General features: G+C 46.8%; 1 protein-coding gene across 1 annotated transcript in view; it reads left to right on the top strand.

Annotated features, from left to right (window-relative positions):
- Positions 1-13251, top strand: part of CFAP99 (cilia and flagella associated protein 99) — a 76059-nt gene extending 62808 nt beyond the window's left edge. The window contains exons 14-15 of the mRNA XM_077816180.1: positions 7028-7208; positions 13096-13251. Of these exons, the coding sequence (XP_077672306.1) occupies positions 7028-7208; positions 13096-13251 (337 nt within the window). The remainder of the gene's footprint in view (positions 1-7027; positions 7209-13095) is intronic.
- Positions 13252-19308: the final 6057 nt, after the last annotated feature.

Below are 19308 nucleotides of genomic sequence, written 5' to 3'. Positions count from 1 at the left end.
TGGAAAAAGCTAATGTACTCAATGCTTTTTTTGCCTCTGTCTTCACGAACAAGGTCAGCTCCCAGACTGCTGCGCTGGGCATCACAACATGGGGAACAGATGGCCAGCCCTCTGTGGAGAAAGAGGTGGTTAGGGACTATTTAGAAAAGCTGGACGTGCACAAGTCCATGGGGCCTGACGAGTTGCATCCGAGAGTGCTAAAGGAACTGGCGGCTGTGATTGCAGAGCCATTGGCCATTATCTTTGAACACTCGAGGCGAACGGGGGAAGTCCCGGATGACTGGAAAAAGGCTAATGTAGTGCCAATCTTTAAAAAAGGGAAGAAGGAGGATCCTGGGAACTACAGGCCAGTCAGCCTCACTTCAGTCCCCAGAAAAATCATGGAGCAGGTCCTCAAAGAATCAATCCTGAAGCACTTACATGAGAGGAAAGTGATCAGGAACAGTCAGCATGGATTCACCAAGGGAAGGTCATGCCTGACTAATCTAATCGCCTTCTATGATGAGATTACTGGTTCTGTGGATGAAGGGAAAGCAGTGGATGTATTGTATCTTGACTTTAGCAAAGCTTTTGACACGGTCTCCCACAGTATTCTTGTCAGCAAGTTAAAGAAGTATGGGCTGGATGAATGCACTATAAGGTGGGTAGAAAGTTGGCTAGATTGTCGGGCTCAACGGGTAGTGATCAATGGCTCCATGTCTAGTTGGCAGCCGGTGTCAAGTGGAGTGCCCCAGGGGTCGGTCCTGGGGCCGGTTTTGTTCAATATCTTCATAAATGATCTGGAGGATGGTGTGGATTGCACTCTCAGCAAATTTGCGGATGATACTAAACTGGGAGGAGTGGTAGATACGCTGGAGGGCAGGGATAGGATACAGAGGGACCTAGACAAATTGGAGGATTGGGCCAAAAGAAATCTGATGAGATTCAATAAGGATAAGTGCAGGGTCCTGCACTTAGGACGGAAGAACCCAATGCACAGCTACAGACTAGGGACTGAATGGCTAGGCAGCAGTTCTGCGGAAAAGGACCTAGGGGTGACAGTGGACAAGAAGCTGGATATGAGTCAGCAGTGTGCCCTTGTTGCCAAGAAGGCCAATGGCATTTTGGGATGTATAAGTAGGGGCATAGCGAGCAGATCGAGGGATGTGATCGTCCCCCTCTATTCGACATTGGTGAGGCCTCATCTGGAGTACTGTGTCCAGTTTTGGGCCCCACACTACAGGAAGGATGTAGATAAATTGGAGAGAGTCCAGCGAAGGGCAACAAAAATGATTAGGGGTCTGGAACACATGACTTATGAGGAGAGGCTGAGGGAACTGGGATTGTTTAGTCTGCGGAAGAGAAGAATGAGGGGGGATTTGATAGCTGCTTTCAACTACCTGAGAGGTGGTTCCAGAGAGGATGGTTCTAGACTATTCTCAGTGGTGGAAGAGGACAGGACAAGGAGTAATGGTTTCAAGTTGCAGTGGGGGAGGTTTAGGTTGGATATTAGGAAAAACTTTTTCACTAGGAGGGTGGTGAAACACTGGAATGCGTTGCCTAGGGAGGTGGTGGAATCTCCTTCCTTAGAAGTTTTTAAGGTCAGGCTTGACAAAGCCCTGGCTGGGATGATTTAATTGGGGATGGGTCCTGCTTTTGAGCAGAGGGTTGGACTAGATGACCTACTGAGGTCCTTTCCAACCCTGATATTCTATGATTCTATGATTAGACATTCTATGGAAAGCCAGTGTAAAGAGTAGAAGACATGTGTGATGTGCTCATGGTAGCCTGTGTTGCTGAGGAAATGCACTGCAGTGTTCTGAACTACTGGGTGTTTCATAAGTGCTGAAGGTTTTATGCCCAGTTATATCATGTTGCTGTAGTCCAGCCGAGAGGTGACAAAGGTATGAATAACTCAGTCCAGGTCTTCATCCACCAAGATGGGACAGAGTCTTCTAGCCAGCTGGAGATGGCAGAAAGACTCTGTCCTTTTTTACTCACAGCTGTTGCTATGCAAGAGCTCTGCATCAGCAAGGAATCCAAGAGACTACAGATTGAACTGACCAATTATGAATGTGAATCTTCAACCAAAGAAGGATGCACCATGGCTGCAAGCTCTTAAAAATACTTTCCTCTGCCCACCAGTGTTACCTCTGTTTTGCTCAGGTTCCGCTTCAGCAAGCTATTCTTCATTCATAAGCTGATCTCATCCAAGCACTGGGCCATCTTGGTGGTAGAGGTGTGGTCATTACTTCATTCCTTACCCCAAGACCAGGTATAGTTTTTAGAGCAAGAAATATGGCAGTTCAGGGAGAGTCTCCGGAAGGCCGCTACAAGTGTAGGAAGCACATCTAAATGGCTGCCCTTATTTATGGCCAAGATTGAATTTCAAAGCATTGGTTGTGTCAAAGTTCCTTTTCATTCAGTTCTTGAGGACTGCTGAGCCTGTAGTCCCGATCCCCAGGAATACCTGCTATAAAAGGGACTGGCTTTACAAGGTGCTTCCTGCCCTTTGAATAACAAGAGACTTGAAGAGAACAGGATGGCCAAAAACAGCCTCTCTGAGGGATGGAGAGTGTCTGAATCTCTAAGGGCTTTGACATAGACCTTCTGTGGTGATGAAGTGATCTCAGAGCCTGGGGGAAAAGCACCCCTGAGAAGGAGAACTTATCTTTATTTGACAACTTAATTTACCAAAGGCTCTTATGTAAATTAAGTTGTCATGGGATAAGAGGGAAGATCCTTTCATGGATTGAAAACTGGTTAAAAGACAGGGAACAAAGGGTAGGAATAAATGGTAAATTTTCAGAATGGAGAGGGGTAACTAGTGGTGTTCCCCAAGGGTCAGTCCTAGGACCAATCCTATTCAACTTATTCATAAATGATCTGGAGAAAGGGGTAAACAGTGAGGTGGCAAACTTTGCAGATGATACTAAACTGCTCAAGATAGTTAAGATCAAAGCAGACTGTGAAGAACTTCAAAAAGATCTCACAAAACTAAGTGATTGGGCAACAAAATGGCAAATGAAATTTAATGTGGATAAATGTAAAGTAATGTACATTGGAAAAAATAACCCAAACTATACATACAATATGATGGGGACTAATTTAGCTTCAGCTAATCAGGAGAAAGATCTTGGAGTCATCGTGGATAGTTCTCTGAAGACGTCCACGCAGTGTGCAGCGGCAGTCAAAAAAGCAAACTGGATGTTAGGAATTATTAAAAAAGGGATAGCGAATAAGACGGAGAGTATCTTATTGCCCTTATATAAATCCAGGGTACACCCACATCTTGAATACTGCGTACAGCTTTGGTCCCCTCATCTCAAAAAAGATCTACTGGCATTAGAAAAGGTTCAGAAAAGTGCAACTAAAATGATTAGGGGTATGGAATGGGTCCCATATGAGGAGAGATTAAAGAGGCTAGGACTTTTCAGCTTGGAAAAGAGGAGACTAAAGGGGGATATGATAGAGGTATATAAAATCGTGAGTGGTGTGGAGAAAGTGAATAAGGAAAAGTTATTTACTTGTTCCCATAATATAAGAACTAGAGGCCACCAAATGAAATTAATGGGCAGCAGGTTTAAAACAAATAAAAGGAAGTTCTTTTTCACACAGCGCACAGTCAACCTGTGGAACTTCTTGCCTGAGGAGGTTGTGAAGGCTAGGCCTATAACAGGGTTTAAAAGAGAACTGGATAACTTCATGGAGGTTAAGTCCATTAATGGCTATTAGCCAGGATGGGTAAGGAATGGTGTCCCTAGCCTCTGTCTGTCAGAGGGTGGAGATGGATGGTAGGAGAGAGATCACTTGATCATTACCTGTTAGGTTCACTCCCTTTGGGGCACCTGGCATTGGCCATTGTTGGTAGAAAGGATACTGGGCTGGATGGACCTTTGGTCTGACCCAGTATGGCCATTCTTATGTTCTTAATGACCCTAGCTCTCGAAAGAGTCTGGGTTACACTAAAAAGACTGAAGAATAAGAACCGTGGGGGGGATATTTTTTATATTGTATTAAACTTCTCCACAGGTGTGGCCCTTTTTTGAAATTTGGCCTGCCACACTCGGAGTAACAGGTACAATTGCTATTAGCCAAGCAGAGCACCAACCCACACCCTGCCTTAGACAGGTAAATAGGAATTTTGTTCAAATTTTCAGAAAAACCATTTGAGAAATACTGTACCACATAAATCCTTTTACAAAACTCAGTGCTCAACAATTAAATGTACCTGTGATCATCACAAACAAGTTCCATTAGCCCTATCAAGTGAAAGAAAGGTCCAGATCAAACCTAGTATAAGCAGTTGTGATGCCATTAGCTTCAGTAGAGTTCCAACTTCTTACTTTAGGTTTGAATTTTACCTGAAAGGTATAACTGTCCAGAATGTGATCTTAATACTGTGATATGAAGCTAGTCACTAAGCCAAATTCAAAGGTGATGTAAATACACGTGCAAGTTACATGTCAGTAAGTGGGTAAATGAATGTAAGTTGGCGTAGATATCCAACAAGGGGTGTTAATAAGTTGAGGTTATAGGAAGTAAGGACTTGTCTATATAAACATTTAGTTTTGAAACAAGAGTAGATTAAAGTGCACCAGGAAACGTTTAGTTCCCAGCAGCAGTTCAGATGGACAGTTAGGCCTTGTCTATACTATTGGGGTAAGTCGACCTGTTATGCTACTCCAGTTATGTGAATAACGTAACTGAAGTTGACATAGCTTAGGTCAACTTACCGCGGTGCCTGTACCATGCTGTGGTGATGGGAGATGACTTCCCTTACGCTTCTCAGGAAGCTGGAGTACCAGAGTTGACCGGAAGCACTCTGAGATCGATTTAGCGGGTCTTCACTAGAGCCGCTAAATCAACACCGCTGCATTGATCACAGCAATACCAATCTACCAGTAAGTGTAGACGTAGCTTCAGTATGCAGCAAGCTAGGGCAAGATAGATTTACACTTCTGCTCACTGTGAACTACGTGTTCATATAGACAAGCCCTAAGTGAGCATAAACTGATACAACTTACAACAAGGGGGTAGCAGAGTAGAGGTAGCGGGGGGGGGAACAGCAGGAGAGTGTAAAATAAAGTAGGTACCCCAGCGTTTCTTCCACTCTCTTGTTTGTTACTTTAGTGCTACATTGTCTCTTCTACACCATTAGGGTACATCTAGGGTGACCAGATGTCCCGATTTTATAAAGACAGTCCTGATATTTGTCTTATATAAGTGCCTTTTACCCCCACCCTCTGTCCCGATTTTTCACACTTGCTATCTGGTCACCCTATCTCAGAGGTCCCCAAACTGTGGGGTACACCCCTCCCCAGGGGAACACAGAGGAATGTTTGCAGGGGGTGCAGTTGGGGCCTTGGCTAGCCCCCATGGGGGGTGGGGAGGGAGCGCCATCCAGCTCTGCTCCTGGCCCCGGCCCCAGTTGCTGGCCCTGCGCCCAGGACTCTGCTCTCAGCCCTATGCCAGGGCCCGACTCCCAGGACAAGGCTCTGCTCCCAGCCCTGCCCCAAACTATGGCCCTAGCCTCGGCCCCCTTACCCCTGTCCATGTTCCCCCCTTTCAGAGCCGCAGCCATGCTCCCAACCCCAGCTCCAGCGGGCCAGGGGTGGAGCGTGGAAAGGGGATGGGGGGGCTGAAATAAAAAGTTTGTGGACCACTGCCCTAGGTGCATCTACATTACAGTGAGGGTGTGAATGGAAACTTGTGTAGATGTATCCACACTAGCCATACTCTAGCTAGTGCACTAAAAATAGAAGTGAGGACCCTGTGGCTCAGGCTTCAGTACTGGCTGTACACGTGAGTATGTACCATGGACTGAAGACTGTACTACGGTGTCCTCACTTCTATTTTTAGCAAGCTAGCTACTGTACAGCTAGCATGGGTACGTCTACACAAGCTGCCATTCACACACCCCAGCTGCAATATAGACATATGTCATAAATATAAAGGGAAGGGTAAACCCCTTTAAAATCCCTCCCTGGCCAGAGGAAAAATCCTCTCACCTGTAAAGGGTTAAGAAGCTAAAGGTAACCTCGCTGGCACCTGACCAAAATGACCAATGAGGAGACAAGATACTTTCAAAAGCTGGGAGGAGGGAGAGAAACAAAGGGTCTGTGTCTGTCCGTATGCTGCTTTTGCCGGGGATAGAACAGCAATGGAGTCTTAGAACTTTTAGTAAGTAATCTAGCTAGGTATGTGTTAGATTATAATTTCTTTAAATGGCTGAGAAAAGAACTGTGCTGAATAGAATGACTATTTCTGTCTGTGTGTCTTTTTTGTAACTTAAGGTTTTGCCTAGAGGGATTCTCTGTGTTTTGAATCTAATTACCCTGTAAGGTACCTACCATCCTGATTTTACAGAGGTGATTCCTTTACTTCTATTTCTATTAAAAGTCTTCTTGTAAGAAAACTGAATGCTTTTTCATTGTTCTCAGATCCAAGGGTTTGGGTCTGTGGTCACCTATGCAAATTGGTCAGGATTTTTACCAAACCTTTCTCAGGAAGTGGGGTGCAAGGGTTGGGAGGATTTTGGGGGGGAAAGACGTGTCCAAACTACGTTTCCCAGTAAACCCAGTTAGAGTTTGGTGGTGGCAGTGGATATTCCAAGGACAAAGGATAAAATTAATTTGTACCTTGGGGAAGTTTTAACCTAAGCTGGTAAAAGTAAGTTTAGAAGGTTTTCATGCAGGTCCCCACATCTGTACCCTAGAGTTCAGAGTGGGGGAGGAACCTTGACAACATATTATATTATAGTCCTTGCATCCACTGAGAAGGGACTTCAGATTATGCTGAATTGTTTCATACTGGTTAGTAGTATTATGTGAACAACAGGAATCAAGCTGAGAACACCACATTCATTTCCTCATATAATGTAAACCTGATTTGAATCTAACTGGTCACCAGAGGTAAAAGGCTGGTGCATTAACTCATGATTTGCAAAGTAATATATTTTGATTCTAAATAATATGGATTGGATTTATTTTGTAGATCTTGTCCATCTATTTTCCCCCCTTTTTTTTCTTTATTTTTGACCTTTCAGGCAGGAAGAGAAGAAAATAAAGTCCCGGTTAACTGAAGGACCTATGAAAGATGAACGTGTTTTAGATCTGCAGAAAAAGATTATAGAGAAAACTATGGAGCGTAAAAAACAAGCTGAAATCTTAAAGATTACACCCCAGAAAGATGGTGCAGGGCCAGGGAGATCTTGGGAGTCATATGAAGTAAGTAAATAAGTCTTACAATAAATAGTCATAATGGGATCTTTTTTTTTAAGTTTCAGTTAGCTCAATGGAAGTGTGACAGATATGGCAATTTCTTGCAATATTCTTGGGAGACCTTATTGAATTAAGTTAAGTATCTTTGGGGTCCACTGTATTAAATGAATGGTTTATTTCTTGTTGTGGGCCAGAATTGTATGTAACTTCTCAAGGGGAGAGATGTAACGGATGTGAGACTTGGGGTTACAAAGGACTATTTTGAACCATGTGCCAGACAAGAATGGACTTTAGGAACAAATAGTGGTTAGTGGTTTTCCTGGGGAATACCTAGGGGGAGGTGAATGCAAATTCCCCAGCTTCAGTTATGCACAAGCTCAGACTTTTGAAGCTGCACCCTGAGGAGGGGGCATTGTCTGTTGATCACCTGTTACATGAGGCCCAGATCAAAGGTCCATGCAGAATAAGGAAAGACTGAACTATTCATGGTTATTCTGATTTTGACACTGAGACAGTTATGAACTTGTAATCATGGGGGGAAACCAATTGTGGATTTTGTAGGACTCCAGACCCCGAGGTTGGAGTTGGGGTAACGTCAGGTCCACTTTTTAGCTTGCACATAGGTTCTTTTATTGTTGTGAATACGTTTTCTCTGTAATGCTTTCCCCTTAAAAATAAATGTGCTTGCTTCTAAAGAGCTGTGTGCTAACTTATAACTGCAGTCCATTACCTTGTTCATAGCCTTTTGAGAGAAACCAAAGCGTAGATGCTGGCCTATTTAGACAGTCTGGCTTGTGGGGAATATCACTTCGTGTAGACAGGGAACTGTGCAGCCTGGAAAAATCTTGGTTTGGCAGGATAGAGATGTGAGCGTCTACCCAACAAAGGTGATAGCTGGGGAGCCGGGAACCTAGAGGGGTACCCTTGAGGGACCACAAAGGGGAAATACAGGTGCAGTTGCCGTGAACTTGTGATTGGCCCATTTATCTCTAATCTTCCTATCTGTTGAAATAATAACTATAGCCTATTTTGTTAGGAGACTTGGCAGAGCTGAATTCACAACCTAGGGGAAAGCTGTATTTTTCAGATATAAATAGTAAACCTCTACCTCAATATAATGCAGTCCTCAGGAGTCAAAAAATCTCACCACATTATAGGTGAGACCGCGTTATATTGAACTTGCTTTGGCCCCCTTGTTCCTTGTTCCCTGACTGCCTCCTCCAGAGATCCCCATCCCTAATCACTCCCAGGATCCCACACCGTACCCAACCCCCCTGCTCCCTGTCCCCTGACTGCTCTGACCCCTATCCACAGCCCCCACCCCCTGACAGGCACTCACCGGCAGCAGCGGGAAGTGGAGCAACGTGGCCCCAGCCCGCTCCACTTCGCCACCTCCCAGCCGCAGCACTCCGCTTCCCGCCGCCGGTGAGTGCGGGGAGGTTGGGGAAAGGACGCCCTCCACACTCACTGACAGCAGGAAGCGGAGCAATGTGGTCCCAGCCCACTCCGCTTTCCTTGCCCCAGCCCCAGCCCCAGCCGTGTCGCTGGTGGGCGGGGGGAAGTTGGGGAAAGGTCCCGCACTCACCTGCAGCGGGAAGTGGAGCGCTGGGCTGGATGAATGGACTATAAGGTGGATAGAAAGTTGGCTAGATTGTCGGGCTCAACAGGTAGTGATCAATGGCTCCATGTCTAGTTGGCAGCCGGTATCAAGTGGAGTGCCCCAAGGGTCGGTCCTCGGGCCGGTTTTGTTCAATATCTTCATAAATGATCTGGAGAATGGTGTGGATTGCACCCTCAGCAAGTTTGCAGAGGACACTAAACTGGGAGGAGAGGTAGATATGCTGGAGGGTAGGGATAGGATACAGAGGGCCCTAGACAAATTAGAGGATTGGGCCAAAAGAAATCTGATGAGGTTCAACAAGGACAAGTGCAGAGTCCTGCACTTAGGACGGAAGAATCCCATGCACCGCTACAGACTAGGGACCGAATGGCTCGGGAACAGTTCTGCAGAAAAGGACCTAGGGGTTACAGTGGATGAGAAGCTGGATATGAGGCAACAGTGTGCCCTTGTTGCCAAGAAGGCCAATGGCATTTTGGGATGTATATGTGGGGGCATTGCAAGCAGATCGAGGGACGTGATCATTCCCCTCTATTCGACATTGGTGAGGCCTCATCTGGAGTACTGTGTCCAGTTTTGGGCCCCACACTACAAGAAGGATGTGGAAAAACTGGAAGACGTCCAGCGGAGGGCAACAAAAATGATCAGGGGTCTGGAACACATGATTTATGAGGAGAGGCTGAGGGAACTGGGATTGTTTAGTCTGCGGAAGAGGAGAATGAGGGGGGATTTGATAGCTGCTTTCAACTACCTGAAAGGGGGTTCCAAAGAGGATGGCTCTAGACTGTTCTCAGTGGTAGTTGATGACAGAACAAGGAGTAATGGTCTCAAGTTGCAGTGGGGGAGGTTTAGGTTGGATATTAGGAAAAACTTTTTCACTGGGAGGGTGGTGAAGCACTGGAATGCGTTACCTAGGGAGGTGGTGGAATCTCTTTCCTTAGATATTTTTAAGGTCAGGCTTCACAAAGCCCTGGCTGGGATGATTTAGTTGGGGATTGCTCCTGCTTTGAGCAGAGGGTTGGACTAGATGACATCCAGAGGTCCCTTCCAACCCTGATATTCTATGATTCTATGTGGCTGGGAGCTGGCGGAGTGGAGCGGTCTGGGGCCGGGCTGCTCTGCTTCCACTGCTGCCGCTGCTGCCGCTGCTGCGGGGGGATCCCTTCCCCCAAACCCTCTCCCCCGAGCGACATGGCTGGGGCCGGGGCGAGGGAAGCAGAGCGGGCTGCTACCAGCCCTCCGCTAATCTCCTGGGCCACTCTGGGACTGTGGGGCCCCCAAAAGTGCCCCCCATAGCTCCTGCCTCCCAGACTCTGGGGAGGGGAACCCCTGACCGCCCCCGAGACCCTCTGCCCCTTATCCAACCCCCAGGGCTGGCTCCAGGCACCAGCATTCCAAGCAGGTGCTTGGGGCAGCACTGTGAAAGGGGAGGCGGTCCATGTGCCATCAGGGCGGTATTCGTCTTTCCGCGGCAGCGGCAATTCAGTGGCAGCTTCTGTCTTCAGTTGTCCTGCCTGGGGCGGCAAAAACAGTAGAGCCGGCCCTGCCAACCCCTCGGCCCCGGCCCGGCCACTTTACCATGTTGTATGTGAACCCGCGTTATGTCAGGTTGCGTTATATTGGGGTAGAGGTGTGCAATAATGTAAACCAGGGGTTCTCAAACTTCATTGCACTGTGACCCCCTTCTGACAACGAAAATTACTACACAACCCCGGGTGGTGGGGCTCGGGCTTTGGCTCCACACCCAAGCAAGTCTAACGCCAGCCCTGATGACCCCCATTAAAATGGGGTTGCAACCCACTTTGGGGTCCCGACCCACAGTTTGAGAACCGCTGATATAGGCCTTTCACAGGATTGCTTACTGCAGCTTCAGAATCTCCATTTAAGGGACAAATCCTGTAAAACACTTAAGCATTTGCTTAACTTTAAGCACATACTTAAGTCCATCCCTTTTCAGCAAAGAAAAGTATTTGGGGCTTTATTCAGGAGAGTATTTAAGTGTGCCCTAAATAGGGGTGCTTTCCCGAATAGAGGCCTTAAACACATGCTTCAATCCTTTGCTGAATCCAGGCCTACAGAAGTGCAGATGCAATAATTAGAGGCCTCAAAGGAAAACTGCAGTGTAATAAAAATATTCAAATCACTACAAAGAGTAAGACACATTTTGAAATAAATAGAAAAGAAATAGAAACCTATAGATAGGATCCTTGACAGTATAATGGTAGAATATGACTGTAAATGCAGCTATCATTTGAAGCATAAGAGTTCCATAACTGTTGTGAAGTTCTACTCTTTTGTTTTGTTTAACTTTACACTTTAAATATCACAAGATGCTAGTCCTCTTCCTCTTCCCTCCACTCAAGTCCTAAGGCACATAGCTGTAAAAATTACTTTTTAATTCAATATAAAGTATAAATAAAACACAGGTTAGCAGAAGATATTAGGTTTGCTCTAGTCCCCATCATTGCTGCTTGGGTCTACATAGCTCTGGTCAAGTTTTATTTCAGAGAACAAAGCAAATTCTTACATCCCGCACCCATTTAGTCCAATTGTGTTGTATGCATTTAATTTAGAGCAGAAAGTGGTCCAGTACGTCCGCCACAGGATAGTAAGCCCTCTTTCTGTGCCATAACTCCAACATAGTCCACCCTGAATGCCATTTGTACTGCCCACCTTTTTGGTGCCTTACCTCTCTGTTCCTGAATACACTGAAAGTAGAAGATCCCCTCTTGGTGTTGAAGTGCCAGGACCAAATTTTGGCCTCACTTACACCTATGTAAGCACTTTGAACTCAGAGGGTTTGTGCACGTGTGAATGAGGGCAGAATTTGCTCCACACACATATTTTTAACACTTTTAAATTAATAACAAAATAGAATGTATATTACAATTTAGAAAATTGAAGACAAATGTGTTGTAAAAGAGAGAAGTTGTTCTAGCATTGTTGGTGGCAATTAGATGATAACGTCACTTTGTCTGTCTGTGCTGGGCTTTCCTGGAATACTGTCTTTGTGAATCTAACTGTTGAATCAGAACACTGTAAAGTTTGATATAGGAGATAGATGTATGCATCTGAGTGTTGAAATAGGACTACCAGGATAAACTTCTGAGAGGGAGGTAACATAAGAAAGAGACAAAGGAGCATAACAATTCAAATGTAGTTTGGTTTTCTCTTGGCCTAAGATTTTGTACAGTGTTATATCTGTGCTGAATCTAGTCAGCGTTTCTCAAATGTGGCCACCAGGATTTTTTTTTTTTTTTTTTTGTGGCCACAGCCTCCTGGGCAGTGATTGGAGGGGGAGGCAAAGCATTCACCCCCTTCCCTGGGGCCAACAGTAGGGGTTGCGCCCTGCCCCCATCAGGAGCCAGAAAAACCAGAGTAGCAAGCAGCCAGTGTGAGTTCCCCCCTTTCCAAGGGAAGGGGCAGTGGGGCTCGGGCTTCTGGCTTCAGCTCTTGAACGTTGGGCGGCAGGCTTCAGCCATGGTATTTGGGGTTCCAGACGCAGGGCTTTGGGCTCCATCCCCTGGCAGCAGGGCTTTGGGCTCCGGCCCCGAGCGCACCCCCTTCCCCCAATCGCCCATGGTCCCTGCTGCCTTCCCCAACCCTCCCCTGCTCCTGGCCCCTGCTGCCTCCCTACCCACCTCTCCATTCAGAGCTTAATATTTCCCCGGCTTGCCAGGGCTGAGTAAGTCTGCTGTGAAAAGCGATATTAACAAACCTACAAATATCAGTTTTCACAGGAGCAGACTTACTAGATAGCAAGTCTTAAAAAAAAAAAAGGAACCAAGAAAACAAAAGAAACAACAACAAAAAAGAGAAGAATGTGCAAAGCAGCTTATTTTGTTTCTATTCTGTTTAGGTCCAGTAAAGAATAGAGACAACTGTACATTATTTCTGAGTCTGAAAAACCCCCCTACATAAATAAATTACAATGATTTGGACATGGATATGTGCATATTTATTTGTTTTTCCTAAAGTTAATTAAGTATTTTAGGAAAAATTTTCAGTGTAGCCACCAGCAAGAGCTGGTGGCCACACTCTAAGGCCACCAAAAAAATTCTTGTGAGAACCCCTTGTAGATTAAACAAATTGGGCACCCAACTTAAGTTTGTTTCTCTTCATCACGGCCGTTACGAAGTTGCTGTGCTTGCCCCAGTCATGGTATCAAATGGAATATTTGTCTGCCAGCCATCCAGATTGTTGTGTGAATATTCATTCCATAATCTGATTAGTCACTCATGTTTGTCCTATGATAATCTGTCTTTATTTCTGCAGAACTCTCTACAAGAGCCCCACTGGAAAGAGATGGAAGAGAGTCGGGAACAACAGTTCAAGATGCTTCAGAATGGCTTAATGTCCAGAGAAACAGCTCAGAAAATGGCTGCATATCAGGCCGCAAGAATTGGAGCCACTTCTTGTACATTGAGATAATATGTAAAATGAAATGACTCTGGAAGAAATCCAGACCTGGTGGAGATGGGAGCACTTCCTATTGTGACTGCTAATGCCAGGGTTGAATGTAGACCTTTTTCTAATATGTGTAGGCTGCAGAGTCAAATTACGGTTGGCACCGGCATAACTGAAGCAGAATTTGGTAACTTGTATTTTAAATCTGTGTTGGGACATTTTTCCATTTAGAATTAAAACATGTAATAGATTAAATATTTACCTTGCAATTTGTTTATGGTGACAAACTAACAGGTAAGAATGTTATAGAGAGGACTTTGAATGTATACCCTGCCATTGTTATATGCTATGCCAGTTGTTTGCTATGTTCATTTTCTGAAATAAAAAGTAAAAATATGTGAAACAAACAGAATTTTTACTTCTCAATTTAGCTTTTCACAGGATGTGATCAACCCAAGTTTAGAATAGGGATCAATGATCTTACAATAAGTACAGAATGTGGTTACCTGCCCATATCAGTAGGTCAACCAGTTTCAACACTGGTTGTGGAGGAGCTAGGGAGGAAACCAGGTTTGTGTCCCAGGGTCCAATACTGGAACTTTCCAAGTGCAGTCAGGTTCTCTGTCTCCCTTGTAAAACTGAGATGATTATAACAACTTAGGCCCCAATTCAGTATGGTACTTAAGGATGGGTCTAACTTTACGCACATATTAGTCCCACTCAAGTGAAGTTGCTCAAGAAGCAAATTCCCCTCATCTCAAAGTGATGATAAGAGAAAGTAAGATTCCTTATTCTCTTTAGAGAGCAGTTTTCAGAAAAAATCAAAACGCTGTTAGTCACCTAGAATTAATTTGACATCTATGATAATTTCTATGCTGTTTCCATAAATGAACTTTCGAGTCATAAGACTATGTCAGCATAATGCCAGAGGGGAAGTAAATCTCAATTAAAATCTGTGCAGCAGTAAGAATATGTAATGTATTTCTATCTTAAATTTGTGCCAGTTACAAGATATTTAATTATTGCCATTGCAAATATTGAAATTGAATCAGATTGTATCTGATGTTAAATACAGGGAGCTGCTCTTAATGTTCATACAGCATTACAATTCCTCCTCTCTACCAAAGGAAATCTAATGGGTTAAAAGAAAAGGAGTACTTGTGGCACCTTAGAGACTAACCAATTTATTTGAGCATGAGCTTTCGTGAGCTACAGCTCACTTCATCGGATGCATACCGTGGAAACTGCAGTAGACGTTATATACACACAGAGATCATGAAACAATACCTCCTCCCACCCCACTGTCCTGCTGGTAATAGCTTATCTAAAGTGATCATCAAGTTGGGCCATTTCCAGCACAAATCAAGGTTTTCTCACCCTCCGCGCCCCCCCCCCCCCACACACACAAACTCACTCTCCTGCTGGTAATAGCCCATCCAAAGTGACCACTCTCTTCACAATGTGTATGATAATCAAGGTGGGCCATTTCCTGCACAAATCCAGGTTAATGGGTTAAGGAATTCTTTCGTTGCCATCTAGCTGTGAAAATCTTTCCCACTATCTGCTGTACTTATGAAATGTGCTGTATTTTTAATTCATCAAAAATGTTGCCATCTCTGGATATACTGCAGATGATTTGAAGAGTTCTATTGAGCCAATGGGGTTTAAAGGGTATCAGGAAGCCAGTGTAACGTTGAGGCAGGAGTTCAGTAGGAACAATTCAGGGAGAAAGGAGTAGTAGTGGCAATGCTGAGAGAGAAAGAGTTGGATAGTGGGATCAGTCAGAGAGAGAACCGTGAAAATGAGGCCTGTAAAAGGTTGAGCAATAGCCTATGCTGACAAGCTCTTTGGGGCAGGGACTGTATTTTCCTTTGTGTTTGTCCAACACCCAACACACTGGGCCCAGTCTTGACTTAGACTGCTCAGTGCTACCATGATACAAATAGTAATGCTAACAGTCAGAACCCTGAGATGTTATGGAGTTGAATATCACCCTTTAAATATGCAGCTGTACCTAGCATTTTGAGAGTGAAAGAAAGTTAAAGACACAGAACTGACCAGGAAGGCTATGTGGATGTTGCCACAGGCCATCACACTGTGGCTCACTTCCTCTGAGATACTGTTCCTGATATTCAAAGCCCAAGAGTCAGGATTAAGCTATCTCAGTGACCATCTCTCCTTCTGTGCCCCACGCCCCTGGCAGCAGCAAGCAAGGATGACAATGCGGAAGGTGTCCTCCAGATGAAATTCAAAGAAGGCTGGAGGAAGAGTGCTCTCACTGGAGAACCCTAGGGTGTGGAATTCCCTACCAGAAGTCGTGATCAGCCTGGTTCTTGCTACCTTAGGACACAATGGATAACCCAATAAGTCAAAAAGAAAAGGAGTACTTGTGGCACCTTAGAGACTAACCAATTTATTTGAGCATGAGCTTTCGTGAGCTACAGCTCACTTCATCAGATGCATACCGTGGAAACTGCAGCAGACTTTATATATACACAGAGAATATGAAACAATACCTCCTCCCACCCCACTGTCCTGCTGGTAATAGTTTATCTAAAGTAATCATCAGGTTAGGCCATTTCCAGCACAAATCCAGGTTTTCTCACCCTCCACCCCCCCCCCCCACACACAAATTCACTCTCCTGCTGGTGATAGCCCATCCAAAGTGACAACTCTTTACACAATGTGCATGATAATCAAGTTAGGCCATTTCCTGCACAAATCCAGGTTCTCTCACTCCCTCACCCCCCTCCAAAAACCCACCCCCATACACACACAAACTCACTCTCCTGCTGGTAATAGCTCGTCCAAACTGACCACTCTCCAAGTTTAAATCCAAGTTAAACCAGAACATCTGAGGGGGGGGGTAGGAAAAACAAGAGGAAATAGGCTACCTTGCATAATGACTTAGCCACTCCCAGTCTCTATTTAAGCCTAAATTAATAGTATCCAATTTGCAAATGAATTCCAATTCAGCAGTTTCTCGCTGGAGTCTGGATTTGAAGTTTTTTTGTTTTAAGATAGCGACCTTCATGTCTGTGATTGCGTGACCAGAGAGATTGAAGTGTTCTCCGACTGGTTTATGAATGTTATAATTCTTGACATCTGATTTGTGTCCATTTATTCTTTTACGTAGAGACTGTCCAGTTTGACCAATGTACATGGCAGAGGGGCATTGCTGGCACATGATGGCATATATCACATTGGTGGATGTGCAGGTGAACGAGCCTCTCACAAATCTTGGGAGACAGGCCAGTCCTTGCCTACAGACAGCCCCGCAACCTAAAGCAAATACTCACCAACAACCACATACCACACAACAGAACCACTAACCCAGGAACTTATCCTTGCAACAAAGCCCGTTGCCAATTGTGCCCACATATCTATTCAGGGGACACCATCACAGGGCCTAATAACATCAGCCACACTATCAGAGGTTCATTACAAGTATTTAATATTCAAAATTTGAGCTGTTTTGATTGGACAGACAAGGAACACAATATTTTCCTGGATGTCAAATAACTTCTTAAACTAGACTGCCTACTCTCAACCCCAGAATCCAGTATCAAGGAGTTGGCAATTCTACATCCACTCCCTCTGTTCAAAAATCATGATCCAGGCCCCCAAAAACCATGAGATTGGTTTAAAAGTCATGAGATTAATAAAAAATAATAATACATTTTGGATTCTTTATATTTACCTTCTGGTTTCCAAGCTGTGAGGGGGTGCACTTGCTTTACATTTTCAAGCTTTTCTCTATAAACATGAAGGCTAGCCTAGAAATTTACTTTTTTCAAGTAAAAACTGCAAGCCTCATGCAACCTCTGCCACGAGCAGTTGGGGCTTTACGAAATACACCAACTAATCACAAGAGTTGGCTGTACTGTCTCACTAACACTTCTGTGCCTTAGAGAACTCTGCCTAGGCAACTCTCCATGAGTAAGTTTTGGATTGTGGCAGAATCCAAGATATACATCATGGTGGTGGTTTCTTCTTGCCTTTCTACTGAGGGAATCCTTATTTCCACCTCAAGGAGGAAGTGGTCCACCTGAAGCTGGTCAGAAATTTTCCAATTAAATTTTTAGTCAGAAAATGCTGGTTCATCTAACCTGAATTTTCTTGTAAAAGCAAGTCAAGTTCAATGCACTTGCAGCCAGGGTTCTGATGGAAACCTGCCTAGTTCCCAGACAGTGTGTCTGCTGGGGAGCCCCAGCACAGTCAACCCTGTGGCCTGGGACAACAGGCCTCCCATGTCCACAGCTCCAGGACAGATGTGTCATGCCAGGACTTCCAAGATCCTTGCAGTGGAGCCAGGAGCTTGGCAGGCCTGGAAACCCAGCTGTAACCGTGGCTTGGCTCCTGGCTCCGTAGCATGGAGTCTGCAAGCCCTAAGAACTCTGACTCAGATCAGGGCTTTCAGAGCTTCCAGGCTCATTTCCGTGGAGCCAAGTGCCTGGAAGCCCAAGGAGACCCAGCTCTGGCCAGATCTCTCAATCTTAGTCTCAGAATGATACCAAATTTCAAACGCTGAAACTTCTCACAAACCAGGAATTCCACATTTGGGCCAGCTCGAGGTCCATGCCCAACCCAAGCATCCAGTGCAGAGTACTGTTAGCTCTGATGTGTATGTGGTGGTGGTGGGGCTCTGGAGGTTACCTGTGAGACAGCTAAGAAGGACAGTGTGTATGGAAGGTTCGGGGCTGTGGTAGCCAAGGTGGACGGTGATAGATGTCTCTGCGGGACAGCATCTCTCTCGGTAAACCTGGGGAGCCCTTGGCATCTGAGAGTTTCTAGTTCAGCTGGTTGCCCAGGCTGGTCTGGGGAGCTCACATATTATATGGCCACACTGCCGACTGCCCCAGGGCTAGCCAGGCACCCAGAGAGCCCCATTCAAACCTTCTGTCCAGCTGACACCTGTCACCGAAGTTCTTCCCTAGACTGGAACTGCGGGACTTACACTGAGGCCTGAGCATCACGCCCTGAGAACTACAACTCCCACCGTGCAGCGGGGCCGGACGGAAGGTGAGGGCGAAGTCAAACGGCCTGCTAATTGATATTCATGTCGTCCAATCAGCGAGCCGGAAGGGCTGTGGCCTCGCCAATGACTGGGCGGCAGGGGTGGGCCGCGCCGGCTCTGTGTGGAGTTTCCAGATCGGCCCCTAAGGAGGGTGAGTATGGTGGGCAGGGGTTGCTGGGACCCCGGCCGCCCGCCCGCCCGCTCTGCGCTGAGCCGAGCCGAGCCGAGCCGAGCCCAGCCCCCAGCAACGTACAGCGGAGCCGGGGCGGCAGGTGACAAGGGGCCCGAACCCTGGGAAGCCGGCTCCCTGCGGGGCGCGGGGGCTTGGAGCCCGGGCCGGAGCTCCCCCAGCCCCCTGAGAGCCGGGCCCGGCCCCCCAGCGTCGCAGAGCCCCCACGGGAGCCTGCCCCGCCCCCACCCACCCCTGCCACACGGGAAGCAGGGTCCGACCTCCCCCCAATATCCTGGGCCCCCCGAGGGAGACTGGCCTGTGGCCTCCCTTCGCTTCTCCCTCGCTTCCCCCCCCCCGCAGGAGACTGGCCTGTGGCCTCCTTTCGCTTCTCCCTCGCTTTCTCTCCCCCCTCCCTCTCGCAGGAGACTGGCCTGTGGCCTCCCTTCCCTTCTCCCTCGCTTCCCCCCCCTCCCGCGGGAGACGGGCCTGTGGCCTCCCTTCCCTTCTCTTCTCCCTCGCTTTCTCTCCCCGCCCCCCCCCCGCCCCGCAGGAGACTGGCCTGTGGCCTCCCTTCCCTTCTCCCTCGCTTCCCCCCCCTCCCGCGGGAGACTGGCCTGTGGCCTCCCTTCCCTTCTCCCTCGCTTCCCCCCCCCCCCGCGGGAGACGGGCCTGTGGCCTCCCTTCGCTTCTCCCTCGCTTCCCCCCTCCCTCCCCCGCGGGAGACGGGCCTGTGGCCTCCCTTCGCTTCTCCCTCGCTTCCTTCCCCCCCCCCCCCCGCGGGAGACGGGCCTGTGGCCTCCCCTCGCTTCCCCCCCCCCTCCCTCCCCCGCGGGAGACGGGCCTGTGGCCTCCCTTCGCTTCTCCCTCGCTTCCCCCCTCCCTCCCCCGCGGG

Source organism: Eretmochelys imbricata, chromosome 4 (genome assembly GCF_965152235.1).
Source record: "Eretmochelys imbricata isolate rEreImb1 chromosome 4, rEreImb1.hap1, whole genome shotgun sequence".
NCBI classification, from domain to species: domain Eukaryota; kingdom Metazoa; phylum Chordata; order Testudines; family Cheloniidae; genus Eretmochelys; species Eretmochelys imbricata.
This window is presented reverse-complemented; position numbering and strand designations above follow the sequence as displayed.